The sequence below is a fragment of the Danio aesculapii genome, chromosome 1 (assembly GCF_903798145.1).
Source record: "Danio aesculapii chromosome 1, fDanAes4.1, whole genome shotgun sequence".
In the NCBI taxonomy this organism is placed as follows: Eukaryota; Metazoa; Chordata; class Actinopteri; order Cypriniformes; family Danionidae; genus Danio; species Danio aesculapii.
This window is the reverse complement of record NC_079435.1, coordinates 6,368,861-6,391,618: the sequence shown is the minus strand read 5'-3', so window position 1 is coordinate 6,391,618 and position 22,758 is coordinate 6,368,861. Positions and strand designations below refer to the sequence as shown.

General features: G+C 36.4%; 1 protein-coding gene across 2 annotated transcripts in view; it reads left to right on the top strand.

Moving 5' to 3' along the window:
* tnpo2b (transportin 2b) overlaps positions 1–22,758 on the top strand; it is a 35,154-nt gene that overhangs the window by 11,204 nt on the left and 1,192 nt on the right. For both annotated transcript variants that reach the window (XM_056456428.1, XM_056456427.1), the window contains exons 6-24: positions 1,737–1,870; positions 1,964–2,045; positions 2,949–3,071; positions 5,164–5,282; positions 6,043–6,103; positions 7,941–8,112; positions 8,617–8,769; positions 10,021–10,246; positions 10,625–10,796; positions 15,013–15,099; positions 15,196–15,303; positions 15,840–15,998; positions 16,757–16,844; positions 16,924–17,022; positions 19,196–19,291; positions 19,389–19,464; positions 20,011–20,110; positions 21,327–21,401; positions 21,492–21,635. In XM_056456428.1, coding sequence (XP_056312403.1) covers positions 1,737–1,870; positions 1,964–2,045; positions 2,949–3,071; positions 5,164–5,282; positions 6,043–6,103; positions 7,941–8,112; positions 8,617–8,769; positions 10,021–10,246; positions 10,625–10,796; positions 15,013–15,099; positions 15,196–15,303; positions 15,840–15,998; positions 16,757–16,844; positions 16,924–17,022; positions 19,196–19,291; positions 19,389–19,464; positions 20,011–20,110; positions 21,327–21,401; positions 21,492–21,599 — 2,238 coding nt within the window. In that variant the 3' untranslated portion in view covers positions 21,600–21,635. The remainder of the gene's footprint in view (positions 1–1,736; positions 1,871–1,963; positions 2,046–2,948; positions 3,072–5,163; positions 5,283–6,042; positions 6,104–7,940; positions 8,113–8,616; positions 8,770–10,020; positions 10,247–10,624; positions 10,797–15,012; positions 15,100–15,195; positions 15,304–15,839; positions 15,999–16,756; positions 16,845–16,923; positions 17,023–19,195; positions 19,292–19,388; positions 19,465–20,010; positions 20,111–21,326; positions 21,402–21,491; positions 21,636–22,758) is intronic.

The window sequence follows — 22,758 nt, the reverse complement described above, 5'->3', positions numbered from 1 at the left end:
TTTTGCTACAATCGATTCGCTCAAGAGTTTTTCAATCGAGCTGAGATTCATTCAGACGATCTTGGACTGATTGTTTTTGGCATCGATCTGAGCACGATTGCTGGATTCACATATACCAAAGGAACAGCGCTAACTGGGGAAACGCTCCAGGTTCTGAAACAAAAGTCGAGGTGTAAAAGCACCCTTAAAGTCTTAAATTTCCAAAACACAATTTTAGGCCTTTAAAAGTCTTAAATTGACTGAAATGTTGTCTTTTAGGTCTTAAAACTATTTTATATGGGTAATTAATTTACCCATTTGCTACCCAATCGATCCAACACGCATCCAATCACCAACAATAAATCTCAATTAAACTTTATAAGCAAAACTCTATTAATAAGTACTATTATCACATTTTGTTGTGTGTACATTAGTTTATTAGTTTACATAAATTTTTAAAAGAAAATTTCCAAGTTATGTTAAAAAAAATGGCATGTATACAACTAGGGTCTGCTTGATTTGACACATTATTTAAAATATTTGGCTAAAATAATTCATTAGAATTAGTTTATGTATTTTTTCTGCCTTGCCATTATGAAAATTCTTATCAATTAGCCCTATATAAGTCTAAAATTTCATTCTTGATGGTCTTAAAAAGGTCTTAAGTCTTAAATTTGACTTGGTGAAACCTGCATAAACCCTGAGTGTGGTTGTGTGGACACTATAACTAGAGTTTTTGCCTCATTACATCAGTGTGTGCTGTTTTTATTTTTTCCTTTCTGATTGAGTTTACACCATATGCGAAAGATGCGATTGAATATTGCCGCGAATGTGTTGAATTTGCCTCAGTGTTGTTCGTTTGCACTGCGGGAAGGTAATTTGCCTCTGTACTCTCGTTTAAATTGACTTGATGCAATGTACTCGCAAATACTTAAATTTGCGTTTGTTGTGAACCCAGCATAAGGCTTTTATCGCCACCTGTTGGTTCGGCATGCCCTTAACAAGCAACACATTGCGTTTTCATGTGGACGTGGCTTTTTAAGGCGTGAAAAATGTTTTTTGAAATTAAAAAGGGAGGATATTTTGAGTAATGTTGGAAAAAGGAGCCATTGGCTTCCATAGTATTCTTTGTTCTACTATGCTTTTTTTTCTCCCCCAACATTCTTCAAAATATCTAGTTTTTCAAGAGAAGCAATCTTAAAAGCTTAGAAACATTAGTGTGAGGAAATAATGAAGAAATGTATATTTGTACAAGAAGAGTGTACTGTTCTTTTAAATGACGTGCTGAAATTACACACAGTTGGAATTAAAGTTGTGTATTCGATATTATAAGCACCTTTAATAGGGTCATTGACAACGTTTATTAAAATAAACATCATGAAATTAGACGAGTCTCCATGACATGATTCTAAAGCAGTGTTTCCCAACCCTGTTCCTGAAGGCACACCAACAGTACACATTTTCAACCTCTCCCTAATCAAACACACCTGAATCAACTCATCAGAACATTAGAGGAGACTCCAAAACCTGAAGTTAATGGGTCAGATAAGGGAGACATACAAAATATGTACTGTTGTTGTGCCTTCGGGAACAGGGTTGGGGAAACACTGCTCTAAAGAGCCTTGCAAAAAATAGGTTAAGCTATGCCTGTTACAAATGTTAAAAGCGATAAGTATTTTTAATGGTAAAGTGTGTGTGTGTGTGTGTGTGTGTGTGTGTGTGTGTGTGTGCGTGTGTGTGTGTGTGTGTGTGTACAGGGCTCTTTCGGTGCACTGCAGAAGATCTGTGAGGACTCGTCTGAACTGCTGGACAGTGACGCTCTGAATCGACCGCTCAACATCATGATCCCTAAATTCCTGCAGTTCTTCAAACACTGCAGCCCCAAGATCAGGTAAAGACACACACCTCTCAGGGAAAACTGTGGCCTGTGTTTGAGTCTCTTCACATTGATTCTCATTCTCTCTCTCTCTCTCTGTTGCTCCAGGTCTCATGCCATAGCCTGTGTGAATCAGTTCATTATTGGCAGAGCTCAGGCGCTCATGGACAACATTGACACATTCATAGAGGTCAGTGAACTTTCAGCTAACAGTGCTCATTGTTTCCGAGATGCGGTATTATTTGATAAAAGTAGATTTAGTTTCTGTAATGCAATCTGTGAACTGCACAGCACAGACTGTATTTTTGTTATATTTGTCTGAATGTGTCACCAGGAATTTTGGTTTAGGTTTTTTTTATCATATATTAACGTCAAAAATCTTATCTAATTTATGTCTTTATTTGTTTGTGGGTTTTTTTAAGTTAAATATTTATTATTTATATATATGTGTGTGTGTGTGTGTGTGTGTGTGTATATATATATATATATATATATATATATATATATATATATATATATATATATATATATATATATATATATATATATATTGTGTCCAAAATTAGTTTTTGACATGATATACACAGTAAATATTATGTATACATACATTTAAATATCTACATAACACAATTTCTTTGTAGTTTTGTTTCTAATGTAACGTTTCTTACATAATAAATATAATACACACACATTGTCAAAACAAACTTAGATTTTGGATGCGATTCATCACAATTAATCGTTGCCCAGATCCAATATATATATGTATATAAACTAAAACCATTTTTGTTGCTTGAAATATGCTTATGAAATGCTAATTGAATTAAATATATATGTAAAAAACTTATTGTCAAATAAATTGTCTTGTTTTCAATGTTATTCTAGACTGCACTATAATTAAGAAAAACTAAGCAGACGTTTAATAAAAATTAAACTAAAAACTTCAGAATTGACAGAAAAATTAATTTTAACAAAGCATAAAATATAAAGCTGATTTAACAGATTAATAGAAAGTACACTTGCTATGTCAGCCTGGTTTGCTGTAAACACAACTCACAGTGAGGCTGTATGGATTTGTCATCTGTGGTGTTTTCAGTCTCTCTTTGCATTGGCGACTGATGAAGACTGTGAGGTGAGGAAGAACGTCTGCAGAGCGCTGGTTATGCTTCTGGAGGTCCGGATCGACCGCCTGATACCACACATGCACAGCATCATTCAGGTGAAACACACTACCACACACAATTGTCTCCATCAACCCGAGGAAAATGAAAGCAGAAAAGGAATAACAGAGAGGGGGAGAGGGAAAAAAACACAAACGGAGCACAAATAACACAAATACATAACCTATTTTGATGTGCATTTTGAAATCTCACATTAAAAAAGGTTGTGGGAAACAGAAGATGCGCATACATTTTGAAAATGAGCATTAAAATAAACCTGTGCGCACAACTTGTGGAATAGAATTTTTATCTGATAAGAAAAATGTGCATAAACTATGATGGATGCACATGAATAAATTCTAGCTTGCACGTCGTAAAATCCGCAAGTGATTTTGTTTAACAGATCGTGCGATCGTGAAATGTGTGCGATGAGATGGCATTAATGGACAGAATGACATAGCGAGCACATTGTGAAACATCTGTAATGTTGTTTTGCTCATTTCTAAAATCCTTCAGCCAAAGTCTGTCATTACAGTGATTCAGTATTATTATTACCTGTTACCTGCACTCCTAATGACCTCCAAATGGTCTCACACCTCCAAAAACCATTGTGCGTTCATTACATTTCATTTTCTGAGGTGCAACTTATTTTTTATGTCAGAAATATATCTCCTACCGCACAAAACTACTTTTTTTCTGTCTGATATTTGGCTCCAGTTTATCAGGAAGTGACGATTTAGCTCTCTTTGACTCATTAGACGGAAACTAGGGCTGTGCAATTAATCGAAAATCCGGTTTCGATTTTGGCTTCCAACGATTATGTAAAGCATTAATTATTGCATTATTGATGCATTATATTGATGCATTATTATTGCATCATATATGTGTACCAGTTGTACACATTTGTTGCTCTGCAAAGCTCAGCTTCACATAAAAATGACTAAAAGCATGTACTGTAATGTAACGCTTGCAGCACGAGATGCTCATCGTTCATTGATTCATGTTTTTAAAAGCGCGAACGAGACCGCATGCTTCTGTATGTGTGCGGCATTCGGTCTCATTCGCACACTGAGACGAGCAGAGCACACACATCTAAAGTCATCTTAACGTGAGCGCTTTAAAGGTCATCGCGGTGTTTAGAGATTATTCATATTAACCCTCATTTGTGTAATAAACAAACGAGATGAGAATCAAAAGACACGTGAAAGAGAAACCGTTAAAGTAACAGCGCGCAATATTCCTGCTGCCGCCTGTTTTCATCATTATTAGTCAAACAACAAAAGGAGAAAATCCCTCACTGCTCTTGACTGAAGGACTTTTGTAGCTAAAGTGTTTTCCTACAGTGAAGATGCTTAAAGCACAGTTTGTTTCATATTTTATTGTATTTATTTCTCTTTCCTTTGCAGGGAGGAAAATAACTGTATAAATGCAGTGAAAGTAAGAATTATTAGCCCTCCTGAATTATTAGCGACCCTTTTCCCCCCAGTTTCTGTTTAATGGAAAGATTTTTTCAACCCATTTCTGAACATAATAGTTTTAATAACTCATTTCTAATAACTGATTTATTTCATCTTTGCTATGATGACAGTAAATAATATTTGACTAGATATTTTTCAAAATACAAGCATTCAGATTAAAGTGTGATTCAAAGGCTTAATTAGGGTAATTAGGCAAGTGATTGTATAACAGTAGTTTCTGCTGCAGGCAATCAAAAATATATTGCTTAAGGGGGCTAATAATATTGACCTTAAAATAGGTCTCAAAATATTAAAAACTGCTTTTATTCTAGCCAAAATAAAACAAATAAGCCTTTCTTCAGAAGAAAAAATATTATAGGAAATACTGTGAAAATTCCTTGCTCTGTTAAACATCATTTGGGAAATTTTTAATTTTTTTTTAATTATAAAAAATTCACAGGTGGGTGAAAAAGTTTGACTAAAACTGATAATCGTTTTGAATAATCGTGATTATAATTATGACCAAAATAATCTGATTATGATTTTTCCCAAAATCTAGCAGCTCTAATGGAAACGCTGCATTATTCGCACCTATTTTATGCCATATTCCAGTTTTGCGCATAAATCTAATTCCCATATTTGGATGTAAATCTCTCTAGAGGGCTTTAAATGACATCTGCGTCTCTTTCTGCAGTACATGCTACAGCGCACGCAGGACGCCGATGAGAACGTGGCGCTGGAGGCCTGTGAGTTCTGGCTGACTCTAGCAGAGCAGCCCATCTGTAAAGAGGCTCTGTCAGGACATCTAGTCCAGTGAGTATCATCATCATCATCTGAGCAGAAAATAAACCCACATCAAGCCTCCAGTAGGGCTGCATGATATTGGAAAAATCGAACATCGCCATATTTTGTTGTTCTGCAATATGAATACAATTTCACCAGATGGCTTGATTATTTGTAAAGAGTTGATCATTTTAGATTGACTCTGTAGGGCAGTGTTTCCCAACCCTGGTCCTGGAGGCCACCAACAAGACATGTTTTAGATGTCTCTTATCTGACCTGTTAACTTCAGGATTTGGAGTCTTATGTTTTGAGTTGATTCAGGTGTGTTGAATTAGGAAGAGGTTGAAAATGTGTACTGTTGGTGTGCCTTCAGGACCAGGGATGGGAAACTGCTTTAGGGGACCACTGCATCTGTATAAAATATCATAAACGATCTACAAGCATATGAGCAGCGTTTTATAGTTGTCCCAATGAGTCTAATAGAATTCAGGTATACAGTAATTGAATAATCAAATGAAAAGTAATACTGCACAGTCTTCATTTAGTAAACAATTCAATAAAATGGATCATCAGTAAAGTTACATATAGCACAATATCTTATGTCTGAATGCTTTTAAAGTCCTCATCAGCCTCAAATGATAAATTATAACGCAGACTCAGCATTGCATATCTTACGATGTGACTACTGCGAATGATCAATCTGAGATCTTGTTGCTGAAACCATATGTTGTGCATTAGTATGTTTGGTTTATAGTCTGGTCTGATCTTGTGTGGTTGTGTTTCTCCACAGACTCATCCCCATCCTGGTGAACGGGATGAAATATTCTGAGATTGACATCATCTTACTGAAGGTGAGTCATTACATATGACGCACGAGTCAGAGATGGTTCTTCAAATCAGAGCATGTTTGTTGCAGTCATTATAATGGATTCTGATTCACAAACACTCCATTCAGATTATCTGTGTATCTTTTGAATTGCAATAGTCATAAATAATTATTATTTTTTTCAGTACTTTTTATATATTGTTGTAGCTGTGCACCTTTATTTTTTATTTAAGTTTTTTTAATGTTCAGAAAAGTTTTTTTATTATTATTTTAGTTTTATACATATTTTTGCAAGTGATTTTACTTGTTTTTCCTGAAAATAATTTGTGTAATTTTAGAAAATAATGAATATATGAATTAATATTTTTATAAAATTCAATTATGTTCTTCTCAGCAGTACTGTTTTAGTACCAATGTTAGATAGTATTAACATCAATTTAGTATTATTTTAATGTAAATAGTTTATTTAATTTTCTGACATTTTTTTTCAGCAGAAAGTCATTTTAAATCATTTTTTAAAATTAATTTACTGTAATATTTGTTTTTATCTCTGTGTTATTGAGTGTTTTTCTTTGTTTGCTTTTGGTTAAAAACAAAACAAGTTGGTAAATGTTTGTACAATGTGTTTGTTTTGCAAATATTTGAAAACAAAACCAGGGAATATAAATAGGTTTTAAAAAAAAAAATTTTGGTTTCAGATTATTTTATCTTAATTATTATTTTAAATTAATGTTTTTTTTTCTTACCAAGGGATAATTAGTAATTTTTATTAGTATTATATAAATTAGTTAGTTAATTAGTATAATATAAATTAGTATTTATATATATATATATATATATATATATATATATATATATATATATATATATAATATATATATATATATATAATATATATATAATAATTTATTAATATATATATATTAATATATATAATTAGTCATTTTTATTTGTTTTTAAGAATATATCTTATTTCAATTATTCAGTTATTTCAGCAAACAAATAATAATTATTATTTATTTATTTTTATTTTTTAGCTTTTATTTTTAACTATCCATACAAATTCTTATCAACAGTATTTGATTTACTGAGAAGACTCGTTCATAAAAGTCATTTAATCTTGATCAGAGATGCCCAAAGTTGGCCCATGGTAACCTTTGATTTGGCACGCCATCCCATCTGAGAAGAGATGAAGAATGTCCATTCAAATTTTATGTAAGCCTTTGTTTGTTTTGTTGTTAAAAGCTAACTGAAATAAAATGTTTAATTAAATGGTGTAAATTAATCAGATTTTGTTCAAATGTACGTACTGTCACCTGACAATGCAGACACTTTGGTGAGCCAATCAAGTCAAAGGCAGATTCTGTTTGACCTGTGTATTCAGCTTTGAACTTCACTGTTATAAATGTGATTGTTAATATTTTTATTTCAATACGTTATCATTTAAAACGTTAACCTCCATTAGATAATACAATTTAAAGCAATGTTTTCTATTTATTTTGAAATATCATAAAATAAATTAGCAACTTTAATGTATATAGTTTGGTATCTTAGGCCCATGGCTCTCAATGTTACCTAGTTTTTGGCCCTTCATGTAAATAAGTATTGGCACCCCTAATCTTGATGATAAAATTTGTGGGGGGTTGTAATGCCAAATTTTAAAGACACCTTCATTTAATTAATTTTTACATCATTTTGGATTCAATATCGGGCTTAATATCTCGTTTTATTCGAGTGTTGATTTTTGAACACCTCATCTACCAGTGTACCAAGATCCCTGATCAGTGAGTGAGCACTATATAGGGAGTGTATTCTCCAGAGTAAACCTTCACTCTCTCTCTCTTTGTGTGTGTGTGTTTCAGGGTGATGTGGAGGAGGACGACACCATTCCTGACAGTGAGCAGGACATCAAGCCTCGTTTCCACAAATCTCGCACCGTCACACTGCAGCACGAGGGAGGAGAGGGAGAAGAAGGAGAGGACATCGATGAAGACGAGGATGATGATGACGACACGCTCTCTGACTGGAACCTGCGTGAGTAAACACACCTGTCGGAGCACTTCACATATTAATATCTAATATCTTCACATTTATGTCATACTCTCTGCAGCAACGATTCTGCTGTTATTCTGACGGTAACACTGCCGTTAAAGAGACCGTTCACCCAAAATTGATAATTCTGCTGTCATTTACTCACGATTGACTTTGCAAATACCTGATTGTGTTTATGTTGAACATGCGAGAATTTATTTTGAAAAATCTTGATAAACATTGACTAACATAGTTTTTCCTACTGCTGTGTATATATATATATATATATATATATATATATATATATATATATATATATATATATATATATATATATATATATATATATATATTTTTTTTTTTTTTTTTTTTTAAGGGCATCCGCTGCAATAAATTGGCAGTTCATTCTGCTGTGGTGACCCCAGATTAGGAAAGGAACTAAACCGAAAAGAAAATAAATGAAAAATATATATATATGTGTATATATATTCATTCGTGTGTGTGTAGGGAAGTGTTCTGCGGCGGCGCTGGACGTGTTGGCGAACGTGTTTCGGGATGAGCTGTTGCCGCACCTGCTGCCGCTGCTGAAGGGTTTGCTGTTCCACCCAGACTGGGTCATCAAAGAGTCCGGGATTCTGGTGCTGGGAGCCATCGCTGAAGGTGTGTGTTTCACTCTGCTCACAACACATTAGTCATCGGTCCATTAATGGCCTGTTTTCACTGAGTGATACAGGACGGTTCGTACTCTTATGGCCGTTTCTACTGTCAAAGGGTACCTAAAAGCGAACCATACCACTTTTTGGTCACCTTTTGCAAAGGGCACCGAGGACAAAAAAAGGGTACAGAACAGATTCTGTCTGGTGGTGTTCATAGCTAAAGTTTTAATTTTCTTCAAAACTCTTATATTCACAGCTTTTAAATTACAAATAGGAATCAATTTAAAACCATGTAGTGCTGGGTTCAACACACAGTGTTTTTGTCTGTTATGATCAGATTGTGCCTTGGAGGGTAAAATTTGCCTGAATCATGATGTCGTGGGCAAGAAACAAACATGTTGCTGCCTGACCAGTCAGTGCTTGCGGCCTTCAGTTAGACACACTATACAGTTGAAATCAGAATTATTAGCCCCTCTTCAAGGTTTTTATTTCTTTTTAAAATATTTCCCAAATGATGTTTAACAGGGTAAAGAAATTTTCACAGTATGTCTGATCATATTTTTTCTTCTGCAGAAAGTCTTATTTGTTTTATTTCAACTAGATTTAAAAAAAAAAAAAACATTTTACGGTCATTATTATTAGCCCCTTTAAGCTATTTTTTTTAAAATAGTCTACAGAATAAACCATCATTATACAATAACTTGCCTAATTACCCTAACCTGCCTAGTTAACCTAATTAACCTAGTTAAGCCTTTAAATGTCACTCTAAGCTGTGAAGTATCTTGAATAATATCTAGTAAAAATTATTTACTGTCATCATGACAGATAAAGTAAATCAGTTATTAGAAATGAGTTATTAAAATTATTGTGTTTAGAAATGTTGAAATCTTTTCTCCGTTAAACAGAAATTGGGCGAAAAAAATAAACGGGGGGCTAATAATTCTGACTTCAACTGTATATAAAACAGAATGATGGATTTCTGCACCCTGAAAGCCATTGTCATTTACAAATCATCATGTCGCCCTATGTGTTAAAGTGGTCCATTGTTGGGTCTGACCATTTCAAAATATAAAGAGTTCACTAAAGTAATGTGATCGTTGCTTGTTTTTTTATACATATAATTTTAAGGAACTTTTTAGTGCAAAACAAATCATAAACTACATTATTAATATATCCATCGCCCATAACATTCAAATGCTCACCCCCTATTAATAATAATAATAATAATGTGTGTGTGTGTTTGTGTGTGCATCAGGCTGTATGCAGGGGATGGTGCCGTACTTACCCGAACTCATCCCGCACCTCATTCAGTGTCTGTGTGATAAGAAGGCTCTGGTTCGCTCCATCGCCTGCTGGACACTCAGCCGCTATGCACACTGGGTCGTGAGTCAGCCGCCGGACGCCCACCTCAAACCGCTCATGACGGAACTGCTCAAACGCATCCTGGACGGCAACAAGAGGGTGCAGGAGGCTGCATGCAGGTCTGAACGTTATCATCTGAATAATGACTCATAATACAGTACTGGTTATTTTGCAGGACACGAGTATTCAGTAGGCATGCGACGATTCATTCGGTTCTCTTACGGTGCATTTTTGTTGTTGTTATTTTTTTAATACTTAGTTAACCTTCAGTTATACAGTATGTAGGTCTTGTGTATGTGTACATGTTCAATGAAGAGTATTTGTCTAATATGTGTAACCTTAACATTTGCGAATTTGATTGTAATGCAATAATGTGCGCATTTTGTAAAGCTGCTTTGAATTAGTAATGTGAAAAACACTACACAAATAAACTTGAACAGAATTGTGTGTTTAGAGAGGATGATTTTGGGATGCTTAATATCTCTGGTGTTTTTTAGTGCGTTCGCGACTCTGGAGGAGGAGGCGTGCACAGAGCTGGTCCCCTATCTCAGCTTCATTCTGGACACGCTGGTGTTTGCCTTTGGGAAATATCAGCACAAGAACCTGCTCATCCTCTACGATGCCATCGGCACCCTGGCGGACTCAGTGGGACATCATCTCAACCAGCCGGTAACTAACTTAATGGCTCGTTTCCACTGACTGGTACGGTACGGTTCGGGTCGGTACGGATCACCTTTATCAAGCTTGCGTATCCACTACCAAGGGTACCCTTTTGGTGGGCGTGGTGTATGACAAAGTTTCAGTCGACGTCATTCTAGCTCAAGGAAATGTCTACAATAATGCTGTATCATATGAGCAGCACTTCTCACAAAACCGATGCTTCATACACATAAATACTTGTGTATAAATGTTTATTACTAACTTTTCAATGAACATGAGTTGATTATAACTGCAGATCAATGACAGTGCGAAACAGCCTACTGTAACGTCTGTAATTATATTAAATAAATAAATAAATGAACATATATAAACACAAACAGCCCCTTACAGTCTCCAATATGTTCCCAACTACAGAAGAACTACATAAAGTAGACATTTCGTCCGTATTTAGGGTTAAAACAACCCAAAATATAGCCTACAATCAGTGAAAACCTCTTATCTGTGTCTGTAATCTTCAGCAGCACATGCAGCCTCAGTTAGAGAACAATTCCATCATTCTTTCATATTAGTCCAAAGGGTGATCATAACAATAATAGTTAAACATGGCATTTTGTTCATGTTTGCTGAAAAAATAATGTGCTCCTTTTTTTCCGGCTTCTCCTTTATTTCTTCACGCTTCACTCTCGCGTTCGTCAGTGTCTGACAGGATCGGGTTTCAAAAGCACGTCAATATTCAAGCGTGCGTTATTATCATCATCAGCTCAAGAAGTTTGTCATTTCAGATAGAGACGCGCTGCGAACACAAGCAAGATAGCGAAACCGTTCGCGCCTCAGACTGGCTTGTAAAAAACTACGGGGCACAGGGTAAATCTGCTCTTTTTCTTGGCTTTGTGGCTGTTCATCAAGACAATGACAAGGTTTGTTTGAGCCCAGGTCAACCATGGCACGTTATTATATGTATATATAATTCCGTTGTAATCTCTCGGCTCGTTGGCTGTGTATTTTAAACATGGCGGGTTTTATGTTTTCATTCTGGCTTGTTGCATAAGCGAATGACGCCTCTCTGTAAACCAATAGCGCCTTTTGGTACTCTTTCTCGTGTTTGGTACCCTTTCGAAAGGGTGCCTAAAAAGTGGTACAGTACAGTTTGGTTCGGTACGCCTTTTGACAGTGGAAACGGCCATAAAAGCGTACCAATTCTGCGACAGCTCTTAAAAATTACCTGTTTTTGTTCGCTGTCTGTGACTTTGAAACCAAAATATTCCCATATTCCATATTGCTGTTTTTCTTTGATGTTATTTTGTCTATTAATGCTTCTGAAGCAGCAGACGCCATTATCCCTCTTGTCTGCGCGTTCCTCTTTATTTAAAAAAAAAATTTGGCGTTGTGCAATTCTGATTGGGCAGAACGAAAGTGTGCGCACTCAATTGGCTAGTAAGACTGTCACACACAGACGGCAGTCACACATCTGCTCTGAGCGGAGGAATTAAATCATACACATTTCATATCACAGCTTCTTGGGATTAGCTAATCGCAACGTTTCAGATTGTGATTGCAATTCAATTGCAATTAATCGCATAGCTGTAATGTGAAATAATTACCTCGACATTTATATATGCAGTTATTAACCGAGTTCCTATGATGCTTGGTGCTACTGACAGCGTGCCTATAACTATGGGCATCTGACTCGAGGCTGATTTCTACTTCTGTCAAGTGTACGGGTATGGTTCGGCGCAGCCTTTGTACGGTCACATAGCCCTTGCCCTTGTAACTGCATTTCGCAACGATGCATAGTGCAAGCTCTGTGATTGGTCAGCTTGGTTATGGTGACGAGTGTGGGCGGTGCTGAAAGCTGCGAGCCCGATGAAGCGAGTGTTTACAAGTGTCGATTCCCGTGAAGGAGCTCCAGATGGAAACTATTGTTTTGTGTTTACTTATGATTAATGTTATTGCATGTCTGCCGGTTCCCGCCTCTGAATAAGCAAGTTTTAAGTACGAGTACATTAAGGTAGGTTCAGAAAAAACTAAACACCGGCAAAGAAGCGCGACACAGAGGAACACAACCTACTGCCATCTAGTGTTTTGAAGTGTTATTGCAGAGCAACACAAACAGCATGCAGAAGTATGAATGCACGACTACGCACAAGGCATGCGCCGTTGGTCATGGCAATCACTCGAAGCAGAAGTATAACCCAGTCTTCAGTGTGTATTTGGAGTTCGCTCCCATTTCAGTACACAACAAACAACTTCAGTTTGTTTCATTTTAATCAAAGTTTCCAGTCGTCATTATTGCTGCTAAGAGGAAAAGACAGAACCTTAGCTGCTCCCAAAACAGCCATGATGTTTAAAGATCCATTAAATTGCATGAGATATACCCAAGTATATGTGAAAGACACTTTTCGAATGTTGTTTTCGAGACCAGACCGTTTATGGACTGGATTAGTCACTCTAGCAGTGTTGCCTCTAGGATTATTTCCAGCTGTGGCGGCAGGCCTTTTTTACACAGATCTATTAACTACCTGTGGCGTTATTTCAATGACAAATGTCGTGAGCGCAGTATTACAAGTCGAGATCCAATTTATGTAATAGCCTACAGCATGCGAATCTCTTTGCTTGCGCGCCGATTTCCTCTGCTCGTGCACAAAGCTTCTACGCACTGCTGAAGTGCACGGTGTTGCCAGATTGGGCGGTTTCGGTTTTGAATTTATTTTTGCGGGTAAAAAGTGACTTAGGCGGGTAGTGAAAATTTGGGCGGTTTTGCAGCGGCATGCCCGCCAGCCCCGGTCTACCCTCATAAACCTATTTTGATCTCCCAAAGAGATGCCATATATGCTTAGAACAGTGTATAAACGCTTGTGATCTCGACAGCTTTTGGGCAGGAAACAGTCAGCATCATCTGGCAACACTGAGCGCAGATATTCTTGTGCGCTCTCAAGTAAACGCTGCTGAAGTGTGATTTAGTGCGTTTATGTAACGAGTATGTCTCCAACATTTATTAGATTTGCTAGGAATATTTATGAATGTCTCCAATAGACCTACAGAGCGGCATTAATGCGTCCTGAAGTGAAACAGCTATACGTCGTGTTTGCTGGCCTCACGCATCACGCACCTGTCAGTCAGCCAGTCAGTCAGTCAGCACGTAACCTTAAAGGGTTAAACAAATGACGCCAACGGTCGGTTACAGAAAAGTTTACGCTGTTATAATTCACTTACCTTTTAATACGTTTTGGTGCGATTATCACCCGCTATTAAAAATATAAAATGTTTAGAATGAGAAGCTGTAATGTAGCCGTGGCGGGATGAATTTTGGCGTGGCGCCCCGCCATGGAAGAATGAATGTAGCGGAAGCCATGCTCTAGGCTGACACACTTATATGTATTGAAGAATGATGAACCACCAATGAGTGATCACTGTCTCACCATAAAGCCATATTAGAACGTGAAATTGTCAAGACATCTAGACAAGCTTTTAATGCTCAGCGCACTTTGTTGGATGTTTAAAGTTTCACCAGGAAGAATTTTAATTTAAGCGTGAAGCTTTGTATATTTTATTCATTCTCTATCATTTCTTATTGAAATATGAAGTTATTAGTATGGAATATGGATATTTTATCTATATTGATCTTTCTATGAAATAGCCGTGAGTTGCTGATTTGGCAATAAATAAAGTTATACCTTAAACTTTTTGAAGGATTACAATAAGAGAAGCTGTCCAAAGTCGCCTACTACTCAGTCTGTGCTACATTTATCAGAATTGAGTACATGATCATTAAAAATGTATGTTTTATATAGTATGAATGGAATGTACTTCATCCGTGATCTTGTCAATATCACATGATCTACCTGCGTCAGATACTTCACTTTACTCCCATTCATGAATTCTCTCACATGGCATTATGGGATAGCGTAGCGTCCATTGGATGCGCACTTCAGAATCTTGCCAGAAGTAGTAGCCCATCCGAGTACTTCTCACATACTGTTTTTCCAACATACTACTCTGCTCGTATACTGTTTTTAGCTTACTATAGTGTGAAAGGATGTCATTTAATGCGCAGTGAGGGTGTCTTCAATTTATCCATTGTTTTTTTTTTTATGTAGTAAATGACAGATGCTTTGGATGGTGTTAACCTCTGCTCATCCCTGTCCTTGCTGACATTTAAATAACATGCGTATTTGTGTGTAGAAATCAGTGATGTAATCTTGTGTGTGTGTTTGTGTGTGAATAGGAATACATCCAGAAACTGATGCCGCCTCTGATCCAGAAGTGGAATGAATTGAAGGATGAGGATAAAGACCTGTTTCCGCTACTAGAGGTAGACTTTCAGTGATTTCATTTAAAATAAAAGATTGAAAAGGCGAGTAAATGTCCTTTACTTATTGTGTGTGTGTGTGTCTGTGTATTTGTGTAGTGTTTGTCGTCTGTGGCCACAGCGTTACAGAGCGGTTTCCTCCCATACTGTGAGCCCGTCTATCAGCGCTGTGTGACTCTGGTGCAGAAAACACTCGCACAAGCCATGGTGAGAACACACTCTTATTCGTATACATCTACATGTGCGTCAGAGGACCAGAGGAGTCATTAACCCATCTGTGTGGGCTTGTTTGCGTGCCTGTGTGTGTATTTGTACATGTGCGTGTGTGTCTTTGCATGTGTTTGCGTGCGTTTTTGTCTGTTTGCTTGTGTGCGTGTTTGCGCGTACGTGTGCGTTTGCATCTGTGTGCGTGCTTATGCGTATGTGTGTGTTTGTTTGCGTGCGTGCTTGTTCACGTGCATGTTTGCATGTGTGCGTTTTTGTCTGTTTGCATGTGTCTTTGTGTGTTTCCTTGCGTTCATGTGTGCATGCGCGTGTGTTTGTGCTTATGCGTGTCTGTTTATGTTTGCGTATGTGGGTGGGTGTGTGCGTGTGTTTGTATTTGCGTGTGTGCTTGTTTGCATGCCTTTGTGTGTGTGTTTGCTTGCCTGCGTGTTTGCACGTGCATGCATGTTCTCGTTTGCATGTGTGGGTGCGTGTGTGTTTGTACTTTTGTGTGTCTGTTTGTGTGTGTGTGTGTGTAGATGTACAGCCAGCAGCCGGATCAGTACGAGGCTCCAGATAAGGATTTCATGATCGTGGCTCTGGATCTTCTCAGTGGTCTGGCCGAGGGCTTAGGGGGTCATGTGGACCAGCTGGTTGCTCGTAGCAATATCATGACCCTTCTGTTCCAGTGTATGCAGGTGCGTGTGCGTGCGTACGTGTGCGTGCGTGCGCGTGTGCGCGTGCGTGCGTGCCTGCGTGTGAGTGCGCGTGCGTGCGTACGTGTGCGTACGCGTGCGTGCGTGCGTGTGAGTGCGTGTGTGCGTGCGCGAGCGTGCGTGTTTAATGGAAGTGCAGACACATCAAAAACGCCTTCAAGCAAGTTCTAGTGAAGCACTCTAGCATCACAGTGGCATTTTCCACAACCAACACACATTTTCTTCTTAAACTGTTCAAATCTTTTGTGTTATCAGTATTACTGTACTTATACAGCAGGCATTTTAATGCATTTATAATTAATTTTTCTTTATATCTGCCATTTTTATTACATTTTATTTGATCAATTATGCATATTTTAACATGCACATTTTTGCACAGACATTTTATTTGCATTATTTACTAATATTAAACATGCATTTGCTTAGTATAATTTACTATTTATGTCATAATATTACTATTTAGATTGCTTGTGTTTAGTTTTTGTTATATTTTTACTATATAATATAAAATGCATTTATTATAAATAACATTTGCATATTTTAGATTTAATTTGAATTATTTAAAAATATATTTATATATAATTACATTTTATTATTTAATTATTTATTTTATAGTTATTTTTCTTCAGAATCTGCAGAAATATAAATTTGTATTATTATTTATTTATTTATTTATTTTTTGACATTTTTATTATTTACTTCTGTATGTACTAAATCTAACGTCAATCTCTTGTGTGCAGGACACAATGCCTGAAGTGAGGCAGAGCTCGTTTGCATTGCTGGGGGATTTGACCAAGGCCTGTTTTCCACACGTTAAACCTTGCATTGGTAAGATGACGCACATATCTGCCCCATTATACTCTCTTAGCTCATCCAGATGAATTAATGCGTGAATTAATATGTTTAGCTGAGTTCATGCCGATCTTGGGGACGAATCTGAACCCGGAGTTCATCTCGGTGTGTAATAACGCCACCTGGGCCATCGGAGAGATCTGCATGCAGATGGGTGAGGATCTGTTCATTTGATCATCATGATTAGCAATTAAAACTTCTTAGATTCAGAATAGGATGCACTGAGATTAAAATATGGAGCAAAACTTGGCCTGGGGTTGATTCCAAAAAGAATCAATTCCGACGCATAAAGAATCGAGAGTTGATTTAAAACCCCTCCTCAGCGCGAAACTAATCTGCGCTGATTGGACCGATGACAGCCTGCTGCGATTGGTCGACACTGACAGCCTTCAGCATGAGACAGAGTGAAATGCCCAGCAGCTAATCAACAATATAAAAGTAGTCAGAGTGCATACACGCTTAATAGTGTAAGGCATGGATATTGGATGCCAGTGGGTGAATGTGAATATAGACGATGAAAATACTGACGACTAACTATTTTATTGAGCAAAAACTCCAAGAATTTTGGAGATCTCCTAGCCAGTCTCACTCTTTTCACTCACACACACACATTACCCTCCTCAGAGGACACGACACACACGCCTAGTGCGCCAGTTCAGTTTGCTGGGTGCAATTTAGACACCTCACCTCGAACCTGAGCTGAACTATTTTGAAACTTGACCGTTGCATGTGTGTAGGAATAGCTGACGATTCGTAAACAAAGCGGCACGCGTCGCGTTTTCAACGTGGCTTTACACACGATATGAGAATATAAAGAGTTAACCTGATACAGTACACACGGTTACAAGTAACAAAACACAACTAAATACATCATGTGTAAGCTAGAGTAAACGAGGCAACAGTTTTAATCGCACTTACTTACACTGGTAAAATGGGGGAAGAAACTGATCCATGATGCACTGATCCATGTTCTGACAGTCTTTACTGATCCTTCCTTTAACAAACCGATGAAGTCTTCTTTTTAAGCATGTAGTTTCCAGAAGCACTCGAACTGCTCAAGGCTGGGCTATATTGCTGAGGTTTCATCTTTGGGTAGGCTGTCAATAATATCCATCTGCACAGCGTGACTTCATTCGACCAATGTCTGTCTGTGTGTGTGTGTGTGTGGGACTTTTTTTCTGTTAGTGGGCGGGGCCGCAGTTTCAAATCTCCCGGGTTTGCGCGCGCAACTACTTGTGTTTCGTAGCCGCGTCATCACGAAACACCTAATGACTCGTTATCAAGACGACTCGAAGCACTATGAGTCGACTCTTTTATAGATGAATCAATAGTTTTAAACACTGTACACTTACAGATTTAAGCCTTAGCTGGATATTTCACTTCACTTAGAGCTGTGTTACACACTACATGAAAGGGCATTTTCAAAAACCCATGATAGGGGCTCTTTAAGCCTACTGCGCTACTCTATTTTAATACTGGTCATTATGGTGGTACTTGGAGAGACGATTGTTTTCTGAGTTGGTACTGACCTAGTGACTTCTATTTTAATAACACATACTGCTCACAGTAATGTAAAAACATGAATCATTATTGTACAGTGTCACAAATTATACTGTATTGATGCGAGTATCTAGAGCTGTATTCCTTCTAGACTTATATTTTCATGAAGGTGAACAGATTCAGATGGTTTACTATGATGTATTTGTTCAAACATTTTCATTAATACAAAAAATGATAAATAAAACAACAAATGTATATTATAACGGTCCATAACCGCCAGCTATGGTAGTCATGCTTCATTTTACAGACTGTGTAAACGTGTATTACTTGTTATTTTTGGAATAACTCTACTGAAACTGAAAGTTCTGGATGCATCTGGTTAAAAATAATTGTAAAAGTTGTAATAATTGCTTCTGATTTTATTAAATAATATAAATAGATTTATTTAAGGCTTTTAAAAATAGCAAACACCAATTACAAACTACTAAATTTAGTATTATTTATCTTCAGCTTTATATTTTCCAGTTCCAAGATGTTATTTAATATCCCCCCCCCCAACATATTTATTTTGATGTACTTATTTTTTGGATGGTTACAGTTTTGACATTGGTACTGACTAATCTAATATATAAATGCACAAATGTATTATTCTAAGGTGTCCTATAGAAAATATGAATTTAAAAGTGAAATGTCTCCTCATTTATGCAGAGCACTGTTCATTCTGATGTTTTTCTCCTCGTAAAATGTGGCGCTTCCCTATTGTATGTGCTGATGAGGGTTGGTTTAAAGTGATTGTGACTTTAGATGATGCGCATCTGTTGTTGTAGGTGTGGAGATGCAGCCATACGTGTCTCTGGTTCTTCCTCATCTGGTGGAGATCATTAACAGACCCAACACTCCTAAAACCCTGCTGGAGAACACAGGTACAACTGCTGAACGCTCCTAATACAGCTCATAAATAACTCTGACCATCTCTAAATAACCCTGACCATCTCTAACTCCTCCTTTTTTTTTGTGAAGCCATCACGATTGGTCGCCTGGGTTATGTCTGTCCACAAGAAGTGGCGCCCATGTTGCAACAGTTCATCAGACCCTGGTGAGTCCCAACATGTAGACATCTTTATACTAAATGATGGTCTAAATTCAGCTTTTTACATTAATAGATTACATCACAGGATTAAATTACAGGTTGCAGTGTATTGAATCAGTGAACAGCTATTTTGAATTATAATAATATTTCAGAATTTTAGCATCTTTTTAAAAAAGAATTTAATAAATGCACACTTGGATTAATTAAATGCAGAAAATATTACCAACCTCAAACTTTGCTTTGCTTTTATGGTTGATGGATTGTGAAGGAGATCTTAAAGGGGCCATATTTCTCATTCCTTCTGTTTTGCATGGAGTAATATGTTATGAATAATGTTGTAAACCGGGAGACATTGACTTTATTTTTTATTTATTTTTACTGTTGATGTTTATGGCTAAAGGACATTTTGAACATTCATCAGTCTATCTATTTTGTGCAAAACCTTTGAAACTTCTAAAAGTGATTAAATAGTATTTTTGGGGTGAACTGTCACTTTAAATAATGCTACCAGCTACATGATGAAATAATCATATTTTCGGTGATCGTTTTCAGGTGCACATCATTACGAAACATCCGAGACAATGAAGAAAAGGACTCAGCCTTCAGAGGCATCTGTGTGATGATCGGTGTGAATCCCGGCGGTGTGGTCCAGGTCAGAACTCATATTCTGCACTCTGTTGTGATTGGACATGTTTCCATCCACCTATTTTATGCTCATTTTGAACTATCGCCTAAAATACTATTATAATGGAATACTATTGTAACTACTATTTATTTTAATCTGTTTATTGGTCTTTTGTAATAACAGTAATACGTTGTGCATTGTTAATTTCATCCCCTTGTTCTTTAGCTCAGTTAACAAAACGAGAAAAATAAATACATACATAAATAAATAAATAAATAAATACAGAGATACCAAATGAAGTACATTAGATGGACATAACCATAACATCAGAGAATAATTGCACGCAGATAACATTTTTGTTTAGTTAATAATTTAAATAACAACAATACAAATGTATTATATGCATACTATATAATGGAAATGCCAATATACACGTATATTTTGGAAATGTGCATTAAAAAGCGCATGCACAAAATTGAGTAGGAATAACTTTTTATTTCATTTTTTAAAAATGGGCTTAAAATATTATCCCACACACACACACACACACTGAGGAAGGTGTTGAGCTGAAATGTATCTCGTTTTGCTTCCCAGGATTAAACTAATTGAAAAACATTGAAACGAAAGTATTTAAATGAGTGCGGACCACTGGCCTACTACTTTTAAAATATATGTTTTTAACTTTTATTGATAAGACATGTAGAGAATGGACAGGAAAACAAGGTTGCTGCTTAAACTGATGAAACACACTCAATAAATTTCAGTATGCGCATCAAAAAAGTGATTTTGTTTTTAACAGATCATGCAATTACAAAAATGTATGTGATGAGACTGCGTTAATATTCAAACCAGTGTTTCCAGCACACTGTAAAACATCTGAAATGTTGTTTTGCTCATTTCTAAAATCCCTCAGCCAAAGTCTGTCATCACAGTGGTTCAGTATTATTATTGTTCTATTATTATTACCTTCAAAACTGTCTTGAGCATCTGTCTGCGCTCCCAAAGAGTGTCTCACGCCTCTAAAAACCACAGCGCGCTCATTACATTTCATCTTCTGACGTGCTACTCATTTATTATATCAGAAAAGGCCCACAGCTGCTTCTCCTATCGCACAAACTACATTTTTCTGTCTGATATTTGTCTGATTTAGTTTTGATTTTGTTCTCTTTGAGTCATTGGATGGAAACGCTGCTTCTATTTACTTATATCTCTCTGTATTTGTCCTCCTGTCTCTCCACCACAGGATTTCATCTTCTTCTGTGATGCTGTGGCCTCCTGGGTCAATCCTAAAGATGACCTGAGAGACATGTTCTACAAGGTCAGACGCGTGTGTGGAGCTAGTGTTTTATAGTTGTGAAATGTATGAAGATTCATGATGTTAAATGTGTCTGTGGTTGTGTTTGTGTAGATCCTCCACGGTTTTAAGGATCAGGTTGGCGAGGAGAACTGGCAGCAGTTCTCGGAGCAGTTCCCACCCATCCTGAAGGAACGCCTCTCTGCATGCTATGGCGTGTAGCCCCGCCCTCGCGTCACACGCAGCATATGCTGTCAGGTTGGTGTTGCTTACTAAATTGAGCTGGAAAAAAAAACAATCAGTTGCTGTAACTGTTTCTGCTGCTGTGTATACGAGATAATGTAGCAGTCATACATTACACCGATGCTTATTGGCCAGACACAATCTGCAGTATTTGCTATTTCTGGACAGAATTTTGTACAAAACTTGTGGATTTTTTGCGAAAATGATTATGGAAGTACAAAAATTGTAAATAATCGGTCAGAGAGAATATTGAGGAAAAAAATATGATCGACGGGTGTTAAAATTGAAAAATATATCAGTCAAACCAATAATTAGTCAAAAAAACCTTTGGTCTACTTTGGTGTTATATCATAAGTCATTTTCAATTGAAATAGTTTGTCAGACTTGTAATTTTTAAAGTATGAATGAAATAATATAGTCAAAGTGTGGTTAAAATAGAAAAATATATAGATTAAACCGATAATAAAAACAACTTTTCTCTTGAGTTATTTTTAAAGCGAATTATTTGTCAGACTTGTAATATTTAATAAAACATGAATATTGAGAAAATATGATCGAAAGTTAAAATAAAACAATCAGTTAAACCAGCAACTTTAGTCTACTTTTTTCTTATTTCTTCAATTGAACTAATTTGTCAGACGTGTAATATTGAACAAAGTACGAATATTAAGAAAATATAGTCGAAGGGTGTTTAAAATGGCTAATTGTATCAGTCAAACCGATAATCAGTCAAAAACAATAACTTTAGTCTACTTTTCTCTTAAGTTATTTTCAATTGAGATAATTTGTCAGGCTTGTAATATTTAATGAAAATATAATAGAAAGATGTTAAAATGAAAAAAAGATATCGGTCAAACTGATAATCTGTCAATAATAAAAGCTTTAGTCTACGTTGCTTTTATTTAATAAAATTAATTTATAATTTAAATAATTTGTCTGACTTCATAAAGTAGGAATATTCAGAAAATATATCAATGAGTGTTTAAATGATAATATATCAGTCAAAACGATATTGAAAGAAGTATTGAAAAAAAGCTTTTCTTTTGTTTCTCAAGTTATTTTGAATTTTAAATAATTTGTCAGACGTGTAATATTTAATAAAGTATGAAGATTGAGAAATATAATTAAAGGGTGTTAA